This window comes from Salvelinus alpinus, chromosome 12, assembly GCF_045679555.1.
Source record: "Salvelinus alpinus chromosome 12, SLU_Salpinus.1, whole genome shotgun sequence".
Classification (NCBI taxonomy): Eukaryota; Metazoa; Chordata; class Actinopteri; order Salmoniformes; family Salmonidae; genus Salvelinus; species Salvelinus alpinus.
In genome coordinates this window covers 33,071,388-33,088,406 of record NC_092097.1, presented here as the reverse complement: position 1 = coordinate 33,088,406, position 17,019 = coordinate 33,071,388, and the positions used below count along the sequence as shown (strand labels likewise).

Sequence of the window (17,019 nt, the reverse complement as noted above, 5' to 3'; positions counted from 1 at the left end):
GTTCACGTCCCGGGTATGGAGGGCGTTCATGTAGCGTCTGGGGGTCTCGGTCAGCCTGACCTCCGGTTATCACCCTGAGAGTAATGGGCAGGTGGAGGGAGTGAACCAGGAGGTGGGTAGGTTTCTGCGGTCGTATTGCCAGGACCTGCCAAGGGAGTGGTCTAGGTACGTCCCATAGGCGGAGTTGGCCCAGAACTCACTCCGTCACTCCTCGACGAACCTATCACCGTTTCAGTGTGTGTTGGGCTACCAGCCGGTCCTGGCACCTTGGCATCCGAGTCAGACCGAGGCTCCTGAGGTGGAGGAGTGGTTGCAGCGCTCCAAGGAAACCTGGAGGGCCGTCCAGGAATCCCTCAAACAAGCCAGTGGACGGCAGAAGAGGAGTGCTGACCGCTACCGCAGTGAGGCCCCCGTGTTTGTACCGGGGGACAGGGTCTGGCTCTCGACCCGAAACCTACCCCTCCGCTTGCCCTGCCGGAAGCTGGGGCCGCAGTGTGTGGGGCCCTTCAAAGTCCTGAGGAGGATAAACGAGGTGTGTTATAGGTTACAACTCCCTTCCTATTATCACATTAACCCCTTGTTTCATGTGTCTCTCCTCAGGCCAGTGGTAGCTGGTCCCCTGCAGGACGGTGAGGTTCCAGAGGTCCCTCCGCCCCCTCTGGACATTGAGGGCTCCCCGGCGTACACGATACGGGCCATGCTGGACTCGAGACGCCGGGTGAGGGGCCTGCAGTACCTCGTGGACTGGGAGGGGTACGGTCCGGAGGAGAGGTGCTGGGTACTGGTGGGGGACATCTTGGACCCGTCACTGTTGAGGGCGTTCCATCGCCTCCATCTGGATCGCCCTGCGCCTCGCCCTCCGGGTCGCCCTCGAGGCCGGTGTCGGCGCGCTGCGGGAGCCGCATGTCAGGGGGGGGGGTACTGTCACGACTCCTACCGAAGGTGGCTCCCCTTCCTGTTCGGGTGGCGCTCGGCGGTCGTTGTCACCGGCCTACTAGCTGCCACTGATCCCTTTTCCCCTTTTCTGTTTATTGGTTTCACCTGTGTTTGTTGTGCGGGATTGTTCGATGTACATGTGTACACGTCTGTGTGTCATGGTTTTCCCATGTGTTTGGGTTTTTTGCTGGACTGTTTTAGTCCCCCGTGTTTGGGGCAGTTGTTTTGGTTGGCGTATGTTCACCGTTGTGGTGCATTAAAAGTTAGCATTACCCTGAACGCTCTGCTTCCTGCACCTGACTTCTCACCCACTACACCCTGGGCGTTACAATTTTGAATGCAGTGTTACATTTTGAAGGAGATGTGAGGCATTTTGCATTTTGTGTGTGCAGTTTTGGGAATTGTGTGTAGAGTTTTGAAAAAAGGAGACAGTTTTGAAAACGTGTGTAAGCAGTTGGAAAAAACTGTAAGCAGGTTACTTTGGCGTTCTTGGGAACAGGGACAATGGTGGTCAGCTTGAAACATGTTGGGATTACAGACTGGGACGTGCTTTGAACTTGTTGTGAAACGCAGATTGGCTAATGGCAAACAAGCTGCGTCAACTATGAACTAAAACTACAGCTTTCATGCTTGTAAACATATTATAGTGTTCAAAAACCATATTAATAGATTTATCTTTGTATAGATAATGCTGTGTTACATTTATCTGCCGGAAATTCTGTTATCGAGGTAATTTCCTTAGTAGTTGACGTCAGAGTTAAGCATGTGGGAGAAGAAAGAGCTCAGGGATGATAGACGTTAGTAATTATAAATTGGAGGGACGTTCAACTGGATTTTTCACAGTCATAAGTGGTAAATACCACCTTCCCACTTGGTTATGAATGCAGCATTTGGCTCTTGAAACGCTTCTTTACAGTCTGTCAGTCTGGCATTTCTGTGAAAAGTAAACATTTAAGGCGCCTATAATCACCTCCAGTTGAGATTCATATGTTGATTTTCCCTCAAGACATTTGTAAGTTATTGCTTTCAAGGAAGTAGCTAATGCTATTTACTCTTCTGTGAACCTGTCCCCTCTGCCTGTCCTACATCTGGCTGCTGCTTATGTCATCATTCCATTGGAAACTGGTAAATAATGATTGAATTGCCCTCCTCTTGCTCTCACAGGTTACATTGTGACAATTGTCTGCACTCTGAGACATGTTGCCTCATTATACCTCTAGACTTTCACGCGCAACATTATTCCAATGATCAAACAAGATTTCACGCTTTTTCCTGTTGATTTGAACCTATTTATGTTCAAATTCCTGACATGCCTCAGGTGTTTGCTCATTAACTTTTTGTCCCAAGTGTGTGTGTGTGTGTGTGTGTGTGTGTGTGTGTGTGTGTGTGTGTGAGAGAGAGCGAGAGATAGTTGACAGTTACGGCCAGCAATGTGTGACCTGCATCCAAAATTCTGGCCTCCATCTCGTGCTGAATTTCATGTGCTGAAAATGAACCATTGTAGCCTTCATTTGTGTGTAAATGGTAATACCGTAACTGTACAAAGCCAGGTTAGAGACAGTTTAATGCCTCTTCAGTTGAATGTGTCTTCAGAAACATTATTTTACCAAATTTGTGAAAAATATTTTTCTCTCATCATAAATGCACAGCTAGTTTCATTCTGGTTTGTGTGGGCTTTGTATAAGCCAGTGTTCTATGGTGGCATCTTTGCTGTGGTGTGCTGTGCAGTGTGGTCGGTCAGGTGCTCTGTGGGAAGAATTTAGTGAGCCATTAGCAATGTTGTTAGCACATGAGGGGTCACATGTAGTGCAGTTGAACAATCTCACCACCAACGTAAGGCAACTCAAATGGTAAGATCTGTCAGATCTGTCAGCTACATACATATATCCCATTGAATGCACCTTGTGTAAAAAAGAACATGTGGCTTCTATTTTAATAACCCCTTTTCTCTGTAAAATGAGAACTTCCAAGTATAAAGGATTTAAGGATGCAGAGGCCTACTCATACCACTACCTGTGTCCATACATAACTGAAGAATTTGTTGATTTGTTTTTTAACCTTATTTGAGTATTTAGTGAGTTGCATGCATGTTATTTTGTTTTATGGTGTTTTAGTACATTCTGTATTTTGCTTTATTGTATTGGAAGAATTGTACTCACTCAACCTTTAAACCTTTGAGCATGCTGTAACAAAACAAGGGAGTAGCACGAGGTTCCAAGAAGGATTTGATCCCAGTACCCTAGGGTCCAGAGCCAGACACGTTACCACTGCTCCTAGCAAGCTAGCTCCCTTAGGATAATCGTGCTTATCAATCCCAGGGTCATTACAATACTATGTTTTCCCACACAAACCAAGGTTATGGTATTTTCATTGTGACCGGTGTTCTCATCCATTGAGACCTTTGTATTTCTACCCCATTAGCTCAATAATGTCTCAGGCTTGTTTGACTGAAACGCTCTGGAATGCAGAAGAAGGACAATGAGCTTCCACAGTAATATAGAGCAAGCACGAGTGTTTCCCAGCGTGTGTGGACTGCTACGAGCGTAGATACTTTGACTTGGTATGAGGCTTAGGGCACTGAAAGGAGGATATGGGGAAAGAGAGGAGTAAAAGGATGCTATTGATTTGCCATCCCCACACACTCATCTTGTGACCCCCATGCACACACAGCTGTAAGGTCGGACGTCAGGGCAGGCATGCATGACTACAGCTGAGAGAATTCTTCCAGGCCTTCACATAAGGAACAGACATTACATACAGTACAGTAAATTACATTTGTTTAAAGTCTCTGTCAGAATATGATGGATGGTGGTCATATTTAAAACGCGATATTGATGAGAAAAGTTATTAACTGAAGTGAAGTTAGATTAAGTGACATTAAAGCATATGGTATAATGCTGGAGTCATGGAATCTGGCGGAGATTATTGGGACACACCCATTGATTAAATTTCCTAAAGAGAGGCCTTTGACCTTTGCAAACTCCATATGCTAGGACAACATCAGCAAAAAAACAGCCAGCCTGCTCAGTGCTCACAGGCTGTAGCAAAAAGCATGCTCCAGCACTCAGGTAACGTGTGCAATAGGCCCCTCAGATGCTGTGTATCCTCAGACAACACTCCAACACACTCATCATCCTTACTTTGTGAGGCTATTGCTTTTTTTCACACCACAACCACTAGGCCTCTAATTCCAGAAGGTTCCCACTCTCTGATGAAAATGGGAAACCTAACGTTCTGTACTTGTTAGAGAAAATAATATGTCCAAAATCTGATAATTTCTTCAGTTCTTCAAAATAAATGTAAGTGTTTTATGCGTCATCTTTATCCAGTGGGAAGATGGCATTACTGATGATTTTTTAAAATGCATTCTGGCATGTGGAAATATGTTTTCTGGGTGGATGGTATCACTAAGTTAAGGTTAATCCCTTTAGCTACTGTAATTATCCAATTAAACATGTGAAAACATAATAGCATTGCTAACAAAGTGTGTGTCTGTCTATTCACACAGTTGATTAGAGTGGGAGGGGCTGGTTTGTAGACTTCCTATGATGTCAGAGGTGAGAGGCAAGTTTATGGTAATTTATGGTCCAAGACTCTTTTATAGGGAATCGGACATCCTACCACAAATCTCTCCGGGTGGTGTGTTGTTAGGTTTTAAAGACTAGGACGAGGGTTAGGAACTGGGCAAAGAAGGACACACACAACCACGCACAATGAAGACTGTACTGATAGTACTAGTGTTGGCTCTCTTGTCAGCAGCTTTAGGAGCAAGTGAGTATATGGATTATTTTCTGCATGAAAATATCTACTTGATATATATCTACTTGATAAATATCTGTTTCTCCATCCCATCTTTCTTGAATTATGTGCAGTGTTGGAGGAGAGATGGGGCTGAGGTGGGACGGATTGAAATAATGGAAGAGATTATCACTGAGCCTTGCTAAGTACTCACTGAGTAATTAGAAATAATGTAGAATGTTCACAGCTTTCCAGCTGCGTGTGAAAGGACATTTGTGCTAACAATCCCCTTTAGTAGTGAAATGTTTGTGTTGTTCTATATTTCCCCAAATATCATCTAATTGCATTTTTTGTATTCCATAAACTCGTACATTTGACTAATCAATACGTACAATATAACTTGTCTGATGATCCGTCAATCATCATGTTATTAATAAGAAACAATAATTAATTGTATAGTTGTTTACACACTAATGGAACTTGGACAAGCTCAACTAACGTAATTATTCAGTAATAGTGAATAACAGTGGTCTCTCTCATATCATTCATTTCTGTAATATCTTCAACTTAGTTTGAATGGTTTCTTTTATTCTCAGGGTCTGTGTAGAAACCTGAGCTCTAAAGCCGGAATTTTGGAACACTGTAGGATTAATAATAATCTATGCATTACTCCTCTATACACTGCATATATACTCTACATATATCTGCATATAGTAAAGCGTTTCAATACCTGGTGAATTTACAGAACTACCAGTGTCTGAAATAACAACATTTTCAAAGAGTATACAAGTACAATCTTCTAAGTAACAACATAATTTGTGCAAATCAGTTCAAATTTAAAGTGTGAAGAATTTCATAATGAAGATCCTGAGTAAACGCACACTAAGTTTTGACATGAGCTCATCATACAGTTCATTTTGGTATCACATATTACCAAACAATTTGGTAAAACATTATCTGCACTCCAAGCCCTAAAACTCTAATGTGTATCCTGGAGTTTAAATAGTAAGGTGAACACTTTATCTCAGCTATCAACAATAAAATAGATTAACTCAATTTTTCCAAGAGGGAACATCAGTACTAATGTTGGAATTTCACTGTCAATCATGCAGTTCAAAGTGTATTATTTTTTATCTAAGTTTATCTAGCAATCTAGCAATGTGTTGCATCTGATGGATATCAAACCAAATCACAAACTGTAATTAACTTGGTAACTTGGTAGGAGATACTGGTGTTTTCATCAGAAATCAGTTTGAAGTGTGACGATCTGATTAATGACTGCACACGATAATGATATTATGGCTTGTCATTATGAATTAGATCTTTTGGAATTTGCATTCCTGAGGTTGTTGAAGCTGAGTGTGACTGTACAGTATCATATGGGGAATACAAGGGGCTCACAATAACGGAAGATAATGTAGGTGTTGAGGTTTCCTAAATCCTTAACAAACTCGTGCACACACACACACGCACGCACACACACACACACACACATACACACACACAGGAACAACAGTAGGAGAATAAGGCCGCCCTGATGTCTGAGCACCACAGAGGCTCCCCTCATTCCAGCAGTTGGGATTACAGCTGCCTGCGCTCAGCTGACAGTCACATGAAAGGGATTGAGGGGGATTGCAGGGGCCGTGTGACTCACACCACCTGGAACCCCCACCTCGCTCCCTCCTCCCCCTTCCACAACCATCAAAGAAATACCTGAACTACTCACCACCGCTATCTACATGTCAAACAATTATTTTTGTCCTTCTTTCAGTAAAATGTTGGTAAATGTCTTTGTCCACACCCCATCATACGCCCATATCCCAAACTGTAGTGTTATGATAATAACTTTTCCTCTACCCAGGGTAGGCAACAGGGCAGAGAACACTTCCCCGTATAATCATGTGGTCATAAAATAGAATAGCCACGGCTGTATTTCAGTAAGGAAGGGTCAGATACTGTAGATTTGGAGATAAATAGATTTTAGAACAGTAGAAATTGTCAACATTTTCAATAAGCATTTGAGTCGGTCTGAGTAGTAGATCTTCGCATGACATTCACAAAAGACATTATAAAAGTAAATGCTATTTAATTAGCCTGGTAGGTAATGAGTTCTGGGTGCCAGGATCCTGATCCTGACCAATGTCTAGACAAAGTCCTAATAAAAGAGCATTTTCAACCTCAGATTTACGTTTAGATTTAGTACTGCAGTGATCAACTGGTCTTACAAACAGATTTTCCGGTAGCGTTTTTGCTGATACCTAATGGCAATACCTCACCATACCTACTGGAGATGCTAAATAACTGATAAAATCTCAATAATATGATTCATATGAATGGATAACATGTCATGTAGTAGTAGAAGTTCACTATGTCAAAGTGTGATCAACAAAAACAATTAGGAGAACGAGAGGAAAATTACCCTAAAACTTAAACACTTTTCTTTTTACAGAGCCTAAAACACGTTTTACACGCTACCGCTCATGGAACTCAGGGATATATCCAGTGTGGAAGGATGGGGACTCCCGATACAGAGACTGTTGGACTGGTGGGTTCTCACTTTATTGCATTTTTTATAGATCAATCACTTAATATAAAAACATTAACTACTTTCTATTGATGTATTTATCACTTTCTGTCATCAGGTGGAGAAGTTACATTCGATGTGAAAAATGATGCACCCACCCTGACTGGCGCAAAGGCAACCTTTAACATCGACCTTCGCTTCCCATCAAACCAGACAGTGCTTCCTGATGGACAGGTGGTGTGGGCGCGTAACTGCACTGTCAATGGTGAGCTCTTCTTCCAAATTCAACCACTATACCATACCCCACTGATCCCACAGTTTTTTTGTTGGTCCTATAGGCATACAGTCTTTTTCTAGTGTCCCTAACCTTTTATGTTGAACTGGGTGTCGTGTTCCTCTGCTACAGGAACACAGTACCGTCAAGGCCAGGCTGTGTATCCCGACCAGGTCTCTGGTCCTTCAGGAGAGTACAGCGGAGTCTTCCCTGATGGCACCCCCTTCAATGGGACAGCAGACAGGAAACCACACTACGTGTTTGTATGGAAGACATGGGGTAAGGACAGCTCTTTCATTTACAGACATTCATGTGAGAAAATGCTAATACAATAACACAATGATTTCTGGTATTTACAAAGCTGTGCACAGTGTGCACTGTGAAATCATTCCTTTCATAAGAGGGTTGAAAGGACTAATGAAGCAGCTAATGTTCTTGGGAGTTTTGTCAACAGAAGATTTGATCATCAGGCTGTTCATTTTTATAAGCGCTGCTGGTTTTTCTAACTACTAACACCACTGCTTTGTATCCCAGGACGTTACTGGCAGGTGGCGGATGGGACCTCCTCCTCTCTCACCATCGGCACGGACAATGTGCCCCTGGGCTCTTACAACATGGAGGTAGTCATCTACCACTACCGTGGCAAGGACAAGTTCATCCCTCTGGGCTATGCCTCCACAACCTTCTCCATCACAGGTGGGTAGCTGGAACCAGGGTTTAAGTGCACAAAATCTTATTTAAACCAATATTCAATCAACCCTAATTTGACTTCAATTGATAATTTGAAATAATTTGAATTCACAGCATTGATGTCACGATGTGACATATTTTGCCTTTGCTTTGTGCCTCCCCAGACCAGATCCCCTTCACAGTGTCGCTGACTCAAATTAACGATGTGAACGAGGCTGACCAGAGCTTCATCCAGAATCGGGCCATTGCCTTTAGCATCAGCCTCCACGACCCCAGCCAGTACCTCAGCGCCTCAGACGTCACCTTTAACTGGGACTTTGGTGACAACAGTGGCACCCTCATCTCCAGGGAGCACCAGGTCACACATACATACCTCAACACCGGCACATACAGGCCTCAGGTGGTCCTGATGGCAAGCATCCCCAATGGCTGTGACACACCTGCAGACCCCACCGCTGCCAGCCCCACTGGTGAGAGACATCGATTTTCTATTTTACAGCGAATCCATTTATTGGGTCCAATCTTCCCTTTACAAAAGTCAATGCATATTCAGTGTATATAACAGTCATAACTGTTGCCTTTCTTCTTGTGTTTTCAACCAGTGATGCCTATGGATCCCTCCGGTGCTCCTGCCGTTGTTGTGGTGGTCTCTACCCCAAGGGCAGCTCCAGCTGACATCGCCCTGGATGTGCCTGCCTCTGACGTTGCCCCTGCTGAGGCCGCAGACACAGATGCAGCTGCAGCCGAAAACCCAGCCATAGCTGAAAGCACAGACACAGCCGCAGCCGAAACTGCAGTCGAAGCCGGTGCCACAGCTGAAGCAGAACCCACAGCTGACGACGCAGCCGCAGCCGCAGAGGGAGTCGAGGTGGTTGCCTCAGTAGCAGATGATCCAGCCGTCATCCCAGCAACAGAGGACCCTGCCTCTGTCCCTGCAGTAGAAGCCGATGCCACAGCAGAAGACACGGCTGCTGCAGCCATTGAGGTCCCTGCCCCTGTGCCAGCTGTGGAGGGAGCCACAGCTGCCTCCGTCACCCCAGCAACTGAAGAGGCTACTGTTGATGCTGATGCAGTTGCAGCTGCCGAAACAGCAGTGGTAGAGGCGACGGCTGCAGATATGCCCGCCATCAACGCTGCTGCTTCAGTTGCTCCAGTTGCAGAGGGAGAAGAGTCCACAGTGGACCTGCCGGCCACAGTCCTCCCACAGGTCCCAGCTGTAGCCACCGTTACACCCGTGGAGGAGGCAACCGTAGCTGCCGATGCTGAGGTGGTGGCTGAGGTTGCGGCTGCAACAGAGGTGGCCCAGGTCGAGACGGTGGCCCCTACAGCTAACGTCATTGCTCTTGCCGCCACGGAGGCTGCAGCTGTGGTGGAGGTGGTGCCAGCTGAACTTGCTCTTGAGGCCGAGGCAGAGCTAGAAGCAGAGGTCGTAGAGACAGTGAATGAGGTTGCAGCTGATGCCACTGCAGGTAATCAGTTACTTAGTTACTTAGTCATTCTGTATACAATCAAAAACATGATTTGAGCCATTTCATAATATTATTAACTTACTGTATTTTTGTTCCTCTTCAGCACCAGCAGCAGTGACTGCTCCAGTGGAGAGTGAGGTAGCAGCAGAGGCTGAGATAGAGGCAGACACAGAGACACAGGTGGCTCTTGTTGTGGCTAAAAGACAGGCTCCTGAACTTACAGCGGCTGACAACTGTATGATATACCGCTACGGCTCCTTCTCGACCGCCGTGGACGTTGTCCGTAAGTCCACATATGTCCAGATACTGTAAATGTACAGTATTTTCAATACAGTCACAGTTGAGATGTAAAATGCAGGTGATGGTTGCTGATAATGATCTCTCAACCGATCTCATTTCTCAGAGGGTATTGAGAGTGTGGAGATCACCCAGGTGGCCAACGTGGTGTCTCTGGCCACTGAGGTTGTGCAGAATGCTGTGGACCTGACCATCACCTGCCAGGGGAGGTGAGTAGCCAACTAGCAGTGGAAACAGGACCCAAGGGACCGTGCACATTCCTATTGAAATTAGTATTTTGAACATTGCCATCACCTTTATATTTCCACCTTTTCTTTACATATTACATAGCCTGCCCAATGAAGTGTGCACCATCATCTCGGACGCAGACTGCATCACGCCTGTGGAGACCATCTGTAACAACGTGACACCCTCCCCAGATTGTCAGATGATCATTCGCCAGTTCTTCAACGACTCTGGAGTGTTCTGCATCAACGTGTCCCTGGCCAATGATGTTAGTCTGGCTGTGGCCAGTGCTAAAGTTAGTGTGACTGTGGGTGAGTGAAATTAACGAACCTGTACATATAACTTTATGAACTGTAAAATCCTTTTCATTTGACATTTCACTGATCGTGGAGTGTACCATACCTTCCTCGAAATGTGTTGTGGTTGCAGGCTCCAACTCCTCCCCAACAGGCACTGTGGCCGCGGTTCTGGGTGTCATGGTCCTTGTCTCTGTTGCTGGTGCCATTGCTTTGACCTACAAGTGAGTGAAAGACAGTTCTAACCACCGTACAAGTCAACAAAGTCACACACTTCCTGGTTTCTCCAAATTGATAATTGATTTATGATCCACAAAAACTATTTGACACATAGTGGTCCACTGAAGATAATTCCACATTATATCCCATGCCATTTCTATCTAAATAAATTATTCATTTTGAAATATTATGTGTGGTTTTATACAATATAATGCACATCTTATTTTTTATTTTTTAACTGTAGCATGAATGGCAGCTAACTTGTGTTTTTCAACCAGGCGGTTTAACCAATACCGTCCACTGAGGGAGGACTCAACTGGCGGCAGCATGGGAAGCTCTGGAAACACGTCTGTGCCGATGCTGCTGTGGAACCTTCTGAGCCGACAGTCACCAGGAGAAAGAAGCCCACTGCTTCAGGGAAGGGTGGTGTGAAAACTCATAACCATCTGCACTGATAAAGCACACACACACTCATGCATGTTAACACTTAAATATCACTCAGACACACACAGCCACCCTAATGCAGAGACAAAATGCAACAAGAACAAGCAGTTGTATTCTGTATCATTACACTGAAAGTAACTTTAATAAAAAGTATAATGTTTTAGAAATGTATACATTTTCAACACAGAACAAAAAAGAAACCCCAAAAGCCTAAATAAATGTGTTTGTTTCTCCCATTGCATCACTTGTGACAAAATATTATATTTATTTTGACCCACATACTTTTTTATTTAAGAAAATAAAAACTGATGAACGTTTACAAAAATGTAGCAATTTATGCTGTGCTTTTTCTGTTATTACTCACTCTTCCTTAGAATGTAATCATAACAATGAATGACTGCCTCTTGTAACCTTTCAACACATACATTTTCTTTGTTAACTGGTCTAATTTGAATTGCCCAAAAAATCACAGCACTGTGATATAACATATATAATGTCACCCCAAAAATAAGCATTAAAATGTAAATTATGTAAGAATCTTCAACTACCGGTATACCTTCACATTTTCCTAGTCCTATCTAAGCTTGCATTCTTGCTTTTGTCCTCCATGCCCTTACTAAACTAGTACTGATTTTCCTGTCCATAGATCAAGAAATGTAAGCGCGTTGAGTGGTTTATTATTGATGTGAGTCTTGAAGTCTATTCAGAATTGAACTGTTTTGGGTGTTATCGTTACATTGCCACGAATTAAGAGGAGGAACCTCTAATTGTCACCACAATCAATACTCAATACTAAAGCTGTCTCTTCTTATTGTAAACCAGTTGATGTCAGAAGTAAGATATGATTTACATGATTAAATATAAAGAACAAGCTATTGCTTTTACGTTATGTATTTCAGATAAAAATGTATATAAAAAGAACCATGGGGAAAATGCAATGATGTGTCGGTTTGAGATAAATAAAAAGAAAGGCACAACTCTATTGCATTAAAATGTTCATTTTATTTAGTTTTGATTCTGTTGACATTTCTCAGAATGCTGCATGAAATATTTTGTTAAGCTGCTGGAAAAGAGCATAACGTTGCTGCAAGTTTAAAAAAATTGCCAAATATATGCATATAAATTGTGTGCGATTTTATATGCATATAAATTGCCTATGTGTAATTACACAAACAGATAGTTGTAGAACTATATAACAATATGTACATACATGGTTATTACACTGCAATAATAATTATTATTATTTATTCTTGGGAAATACTGTGATAAGTCCTGGTGAGTGAAGCTGATGAAGATCCATTGAATTTCGTTGAAAATGTTTTAAAAAATTAAGTAATTTATTATATATCAAAGTCAGAAGAGGACAGAAAGTTGCAGTGTAAAACTGTAAAAAGTAAAACCATTGCATCACCATAACATTCCCTGAACACAACTACAGCACATTTCCTTTCCTTTTCGGTGCAAACGGACATCATGGCATTTCCATTTTAGTCACTTAGCAGACTCTATTTTCCAGAGCATTTAGGGCTAAATGCCTTGCTCAAAGGCACATTGACACATTTTCTTTCACCTGGTCGCTCTTAATCGCTAGGCTACCTGCCGCCCAATCTATGATGTGTGACAGTGCTTGCTAGCAATTTCCAACACTAATAAGGAAAGCTGAGCCATATTAACTTGTAACCAGTGATAAGCTTGCTTGTGATTTGACTAGGGCAAATTAATTCACTTTAATACTCCTCTCCCTCCTCCTCTCCCTCAATGGAGTCGACGCCCACCTCTTCATAATCTTTTTCCAGGGCAGCCATGTCCTCCCTGGCCTCAGAGAACTCTCCCTCCTCCATACCCTCACCTACGTACCAGTGCACAAAAGCACGCTTGGCGTACATCAGATCAAACTTGTGGTCAAGACGGGCCCAGGCCTCTGCCACTGCAGTGGTGTTGCTAAGCATGCACACTGCCCTCTGGACCTTGGCCAGATCTCCACCAGGTACCACAGTTGGGGGCTGGTAGTTGATACCAACCTTGAAACCAGTTGGGCACCAGTCTACAAACTGGATGGAGCGTTTTGTTTTGATGGTGGCAATGGCAGCATTGACATCTTTGGGCACAACGTCGCCACGGTACAGCAGACAGCAGGCCATGTACTTGCCGTGACGTGGGTCACATTTCACCATCTGATTACATGGCTCAAAGCAAGCATTTGTGATCTCAGACACAGAGAGCTGCTCATGGTAAGCCTTCTCTGCCGAGATCACTGGGGCATAGGTGGCCAGGGGGAAGTGGATACGGGGGTAGGGCACCAAGTTGGTCTGGAACTCTGTCAGATCAACATTGAGGGCACCATCAAATCGGAGGGAAGCAGTGATGGAGGACACAATCTGACTGATCAACCTGTTAAGATTAGTGTAGGAGGGACGCTCGATATCAAGGTTCCTACGGCAGATGTCATAGATGGCCTCATTGTCTACCATGAAAGCACAATCAGAGTGCTCCAGGGTGGTGTGGGTGGTCAGGATGGCGTTGTAGGGCTCAACAACGGCTGTGGACACCTGAGGAGCTGGATAAATGGAGAACTCAAGCTTGGACTTCTTGCCGTAGTCAACAGACAAGCGCTCCATCAACAGGGAGGTGAAACCAGAACCAGTGCCACCTCCGAAGCTGTGGAAGACCAGGAAGCCCTGGAGGCCAGTGCACTGGTCAGCCTAGAGAGAGAGGGAGGAGAGATGTTTCAGATCATTATGGTTGGATAAAGATAGAGAATGTACAGAGATGTAGAGTGTATGTTAATAAGAGTTGTCACCAGTTTGCGGGTCCTGTCCAGAACCAAGTCAATAATCTCTTTGCCGACGGTGTAATGCCCACGGGCGTAGTTGTTGGCTGCATCCTCCTTCCCAGTGATCAGCTGCTCAGGGTGGAAGAGCTGGCGGTAAGTTCCAGAACGCACCTCATCTGGAGAAATAAATACTTGTTAGCTTTTCCCAAGACTAAGGAGATAGACCAATGTTAACAGAACGTCATTGTTTCAAGACAAAGTGATCTTACCGATGACAGTGGGCTCCAGATCTACAAACACAGCCCTGGGGACGTGCTTGCCAGCTCCAGTCTCACTGAAGAAGGTGTTGAAGGAGTCGTCTCCTCCTCCAATGGTCTTGTCACTGGGCATCTGACCGTCCGGCTGGATCCCGTGCTCCAGACAGTAGAGCTCCCAGCAGGCATTGCCAATCTGGACGCCAGCCTGACCCACGTGGATGGAGATACACTCACGCTGGAGAAAGAGGAGAGAGAGCAATTGAATTGGATCCCACTGCACACAATCAAGGTAAATGTTAATGATGTCACCAAAGCGTTCTCATGTGCATTTATAGCATCAAAATAGTATACACTCTCCATAATGTCTAATCCAATGCAAATTAGATTCTTGCAATCTTTTCATTTAGTATATTACTAATTTATTAGGATCCCCATTAGCTTTTGCTAAAGCAGCAGCTACTCTTCCTGAAGGGTGAACTGAAATTCAGAAGGTTGCATTTTCCCGCACTGCAGCTATTCCACACAATCATCCCCACTGTTCTGAGAGCAGAAATGGCATTGAGAAAGTGGGAAAAATGGGAATTGTGCCATTTAGAGGTACCGCCCTGAGACTGAAGTCTGCAGGAGAGAGGATCAAAAGCTGCAGCATGGGCTGAACCATGACGAATCACGCAACCATCCCCCCTCCTCCCTCACACTCCTCCCCTTCCCTTCCTCTCTCCAGCTACACCCTACTGTTCCAAAGGGATTTTCTAGCATAATTCCGTTGCTAAGCAACTGGGCACTGGCAGGAAACCGTTTGTGGTTTTGCACAAGAGGGGGTGGTTTGTGCACTTTCCATAAAAAAATTATGATTTAGATTTGTCTATAATGTGCATACACCCAGGGACACTCAACAGCTATGGCGCTCTATAATATCTATAGGTCATTGTACAGAACTACCTGCAGATATTTTCACCAACCCTAGGGCTATTTGATTTTGCTCTCTAGGGCAAATCACTCACATCTCATGTTGCAAAATGGAATACACTACAGATTCTACAGTGCATAGATTTAACAGTAATGCCATTATAGAAATAGTAGCCTTTATGTGCAGCGAGTACACTTCAACCGGTGACTGTTATATCAAATTTGCTTCTCTCTGGTTGGAAAGAAGCTGCCTGGAGAGCTAATCTAAACATGAACATGGAAAGACCAGGGTGCAGCTGGCTACAATGGCCTATACACAAATCCATCTGAAAAAGACCACCTCAGAGAAAGATCTTAACCCTTAGCCTCCCCCTATCAGGTGTCCTTCTGGAGACCATATGCACCAGCAGAAATTAAGGACGAAATAGCTCCCCACCAGCCCCCATTGATGAACTAATAAGGTTCACCATGTTATTTTCCTATATAGGCTACTTCCCTCCGAAAATAAAGAGTTAGATCATTTTAAATGGCCATTGGAACGTCAATATTGATTAAACTGTTCCACAGTAACTGTAATAGTTTGGTAACGTTGGTTTGTTTCTAGAACTGTTCGGTACATTTTATCAATGTGATCCCCTTTCTGCCTATTTCATTCACCTTGCCTTGTATCGCTTTAAGGCTAATGTATGCGCACCATTTGGAATTTGATGGAGAGGCCAACAGAATGTGTAAACGTCCACCGGTGCCTTCTAGTCAAAATCAAATTAACGCATCAAATGTACATAGAGTAGTTTATAGCATACCGCATATTATAGACTATAGCCTAACATTGATGGCTATAGTACTAGATATTAAACTACCAGAATGTGTCAAAATGCTAACTATCAGAATAAATCTCTTCTCAACGTAATAGTCTACATTTCAAGGTGGGCGCGCCTCACACGATCATGAAAACGCAGTCAATCAAGGCGGCAGAGGTTTGGTTGATGAGATCTGGAATGTTCTTCTATCCCAGGTTCGATAACGCCTTTTTTTATATTCGGTAGTCAAACTTGAACTTGATAGTATTTTATAATAGCAAATTATATTCAAATGACAATTAAGGCTAAGATCATTTGTCTGTATCGTCCTCGGTCCGTAGCCCGCCAAAGGTAACTGGAATCAATTCACGTCAATCACCCGAGCTTTCATTTTCACAAAGCACAATGTAACGAATTTTTCAATTGAATCGACATGAGCACCTTCACTATATGAATTTGTAATAAACATACAACTGAAAATAAGGTTCTATAGGCAATAGTGTGTTTCTTCGACAGTTTGAAGCATATCCTATCATATTATGGTGGTCAAATACATCAGTGACCACTTATTTCAGCCACAATATGAAAATCCAGCCACAATATGAATGTAGCCATATACTCTATGAAACAAAATGTTAGGCTATGTAACGACATTGATGGAGTAGATGAGTAGCTAGCACCACCATGAGTAAAATGAGAGATGAACACACAACATAAATAAATAAACAGACTACTTTCTAAATGTAAACTGTACTCACCATTTTTACTGATGGATATGAGTTTTAGAGAAATATCTAAAAAATAAATAAAGTTTAAATAATGTTCTCTTCGGTTGAGAGAGAAGTTACTTTATCCGACAGTTAAGAGTCGATGTAGTAACTGATCTTAAACACCGTGGCGCGCTAGTATTTGTAGAATCGCAAGGGGGCTGAGCCAGCAACATTAATAAATTAGGAAGAGGAGAGGATCTCGACAGCGTGCCTAGGCATGAGGCCTATGGTGAGAGAGATGCAAGCAGCAGGCAGCCTTGGAAAACAGTGCATTGGTCCTGTTTGTTGTTTTCACAAGATTTTGCCACATCATTTATTGCAGTGAAAGGAGTGCCATTTGGAGTATGGTCAACATATACAGTACCTTCAGAAAGTATTCACCATTTTTTACTTTTTCC

General features: G+C 43.6%; 2 protein-coding genes across 2 annotated transcripts; one reads left to right on the top strand and one right to left on the bottom strand.

The window, feature by feature from the left end:
- The first annotated feature begins 4,555 nt into the window (after nucleotides 1-4,555).
- LOC139535917 (melanocyte protein PMEL-like) lies at nucleotides 4,556-12,092 on the top strand. Its single transcript, XM_071335867.1, has 12 exons — nucleotides 4,556-4,707; nucleotides 7,124-7,219; nucleotides 7,317-7,463; nucleotides 7,605-7,751; nucleotides 8,007-8,168; nucleotides 8,327-8,632; nucleotides 8,765-9,631; nucleotides 9,735-9,914; nucleotides 10,035-10,137; nucleotides 10,259-10,464; nucleotides 10,583-10,673; nucleotides 10,947-12,092. Exons 1-12 carry the CDS (start codon nucleotides 4,650-4,652, stop codon nucleotides 11,098-11,100), a joined length of 2,517 nt encoding a protein of 838 aa, XP_071191968.1. The 5' UTR covers nucleotides 4,556-4,649; the 3' UTR covers nucleotides 11,101-12,092.
- A 2-nt stretch (nucleotides 12,093-12,094) lies between these two features.
- Nucleotides 12,095-16,736, bottom strand: LOC139535918 (tubulin alpha chain-like). The gene is made up of 4 exons (XM_071335868.1): nucleotides 16,610-16,736; nucleotides 14,155-14,377; nucleotides 13,913-14,061; nucleotides 12,095-13,814 (listed from the first exon to the last, which is right to left on the bottom strand). Exons 1-4 carry the CDS (start codon nucleotides 16,610-16,612, stop codon nucleotides 12,840-12,842), a joined length of 1,350 nt encoding a protein of 449 aa, XP_071191969.1. The 5' UTR covers nucleotides 16,613-16,736; the 3' UTR covers nucleotides 12,095-12,839.
- Nucleotides 16,737-17,019: the final 283 nt, after the last annotated feature.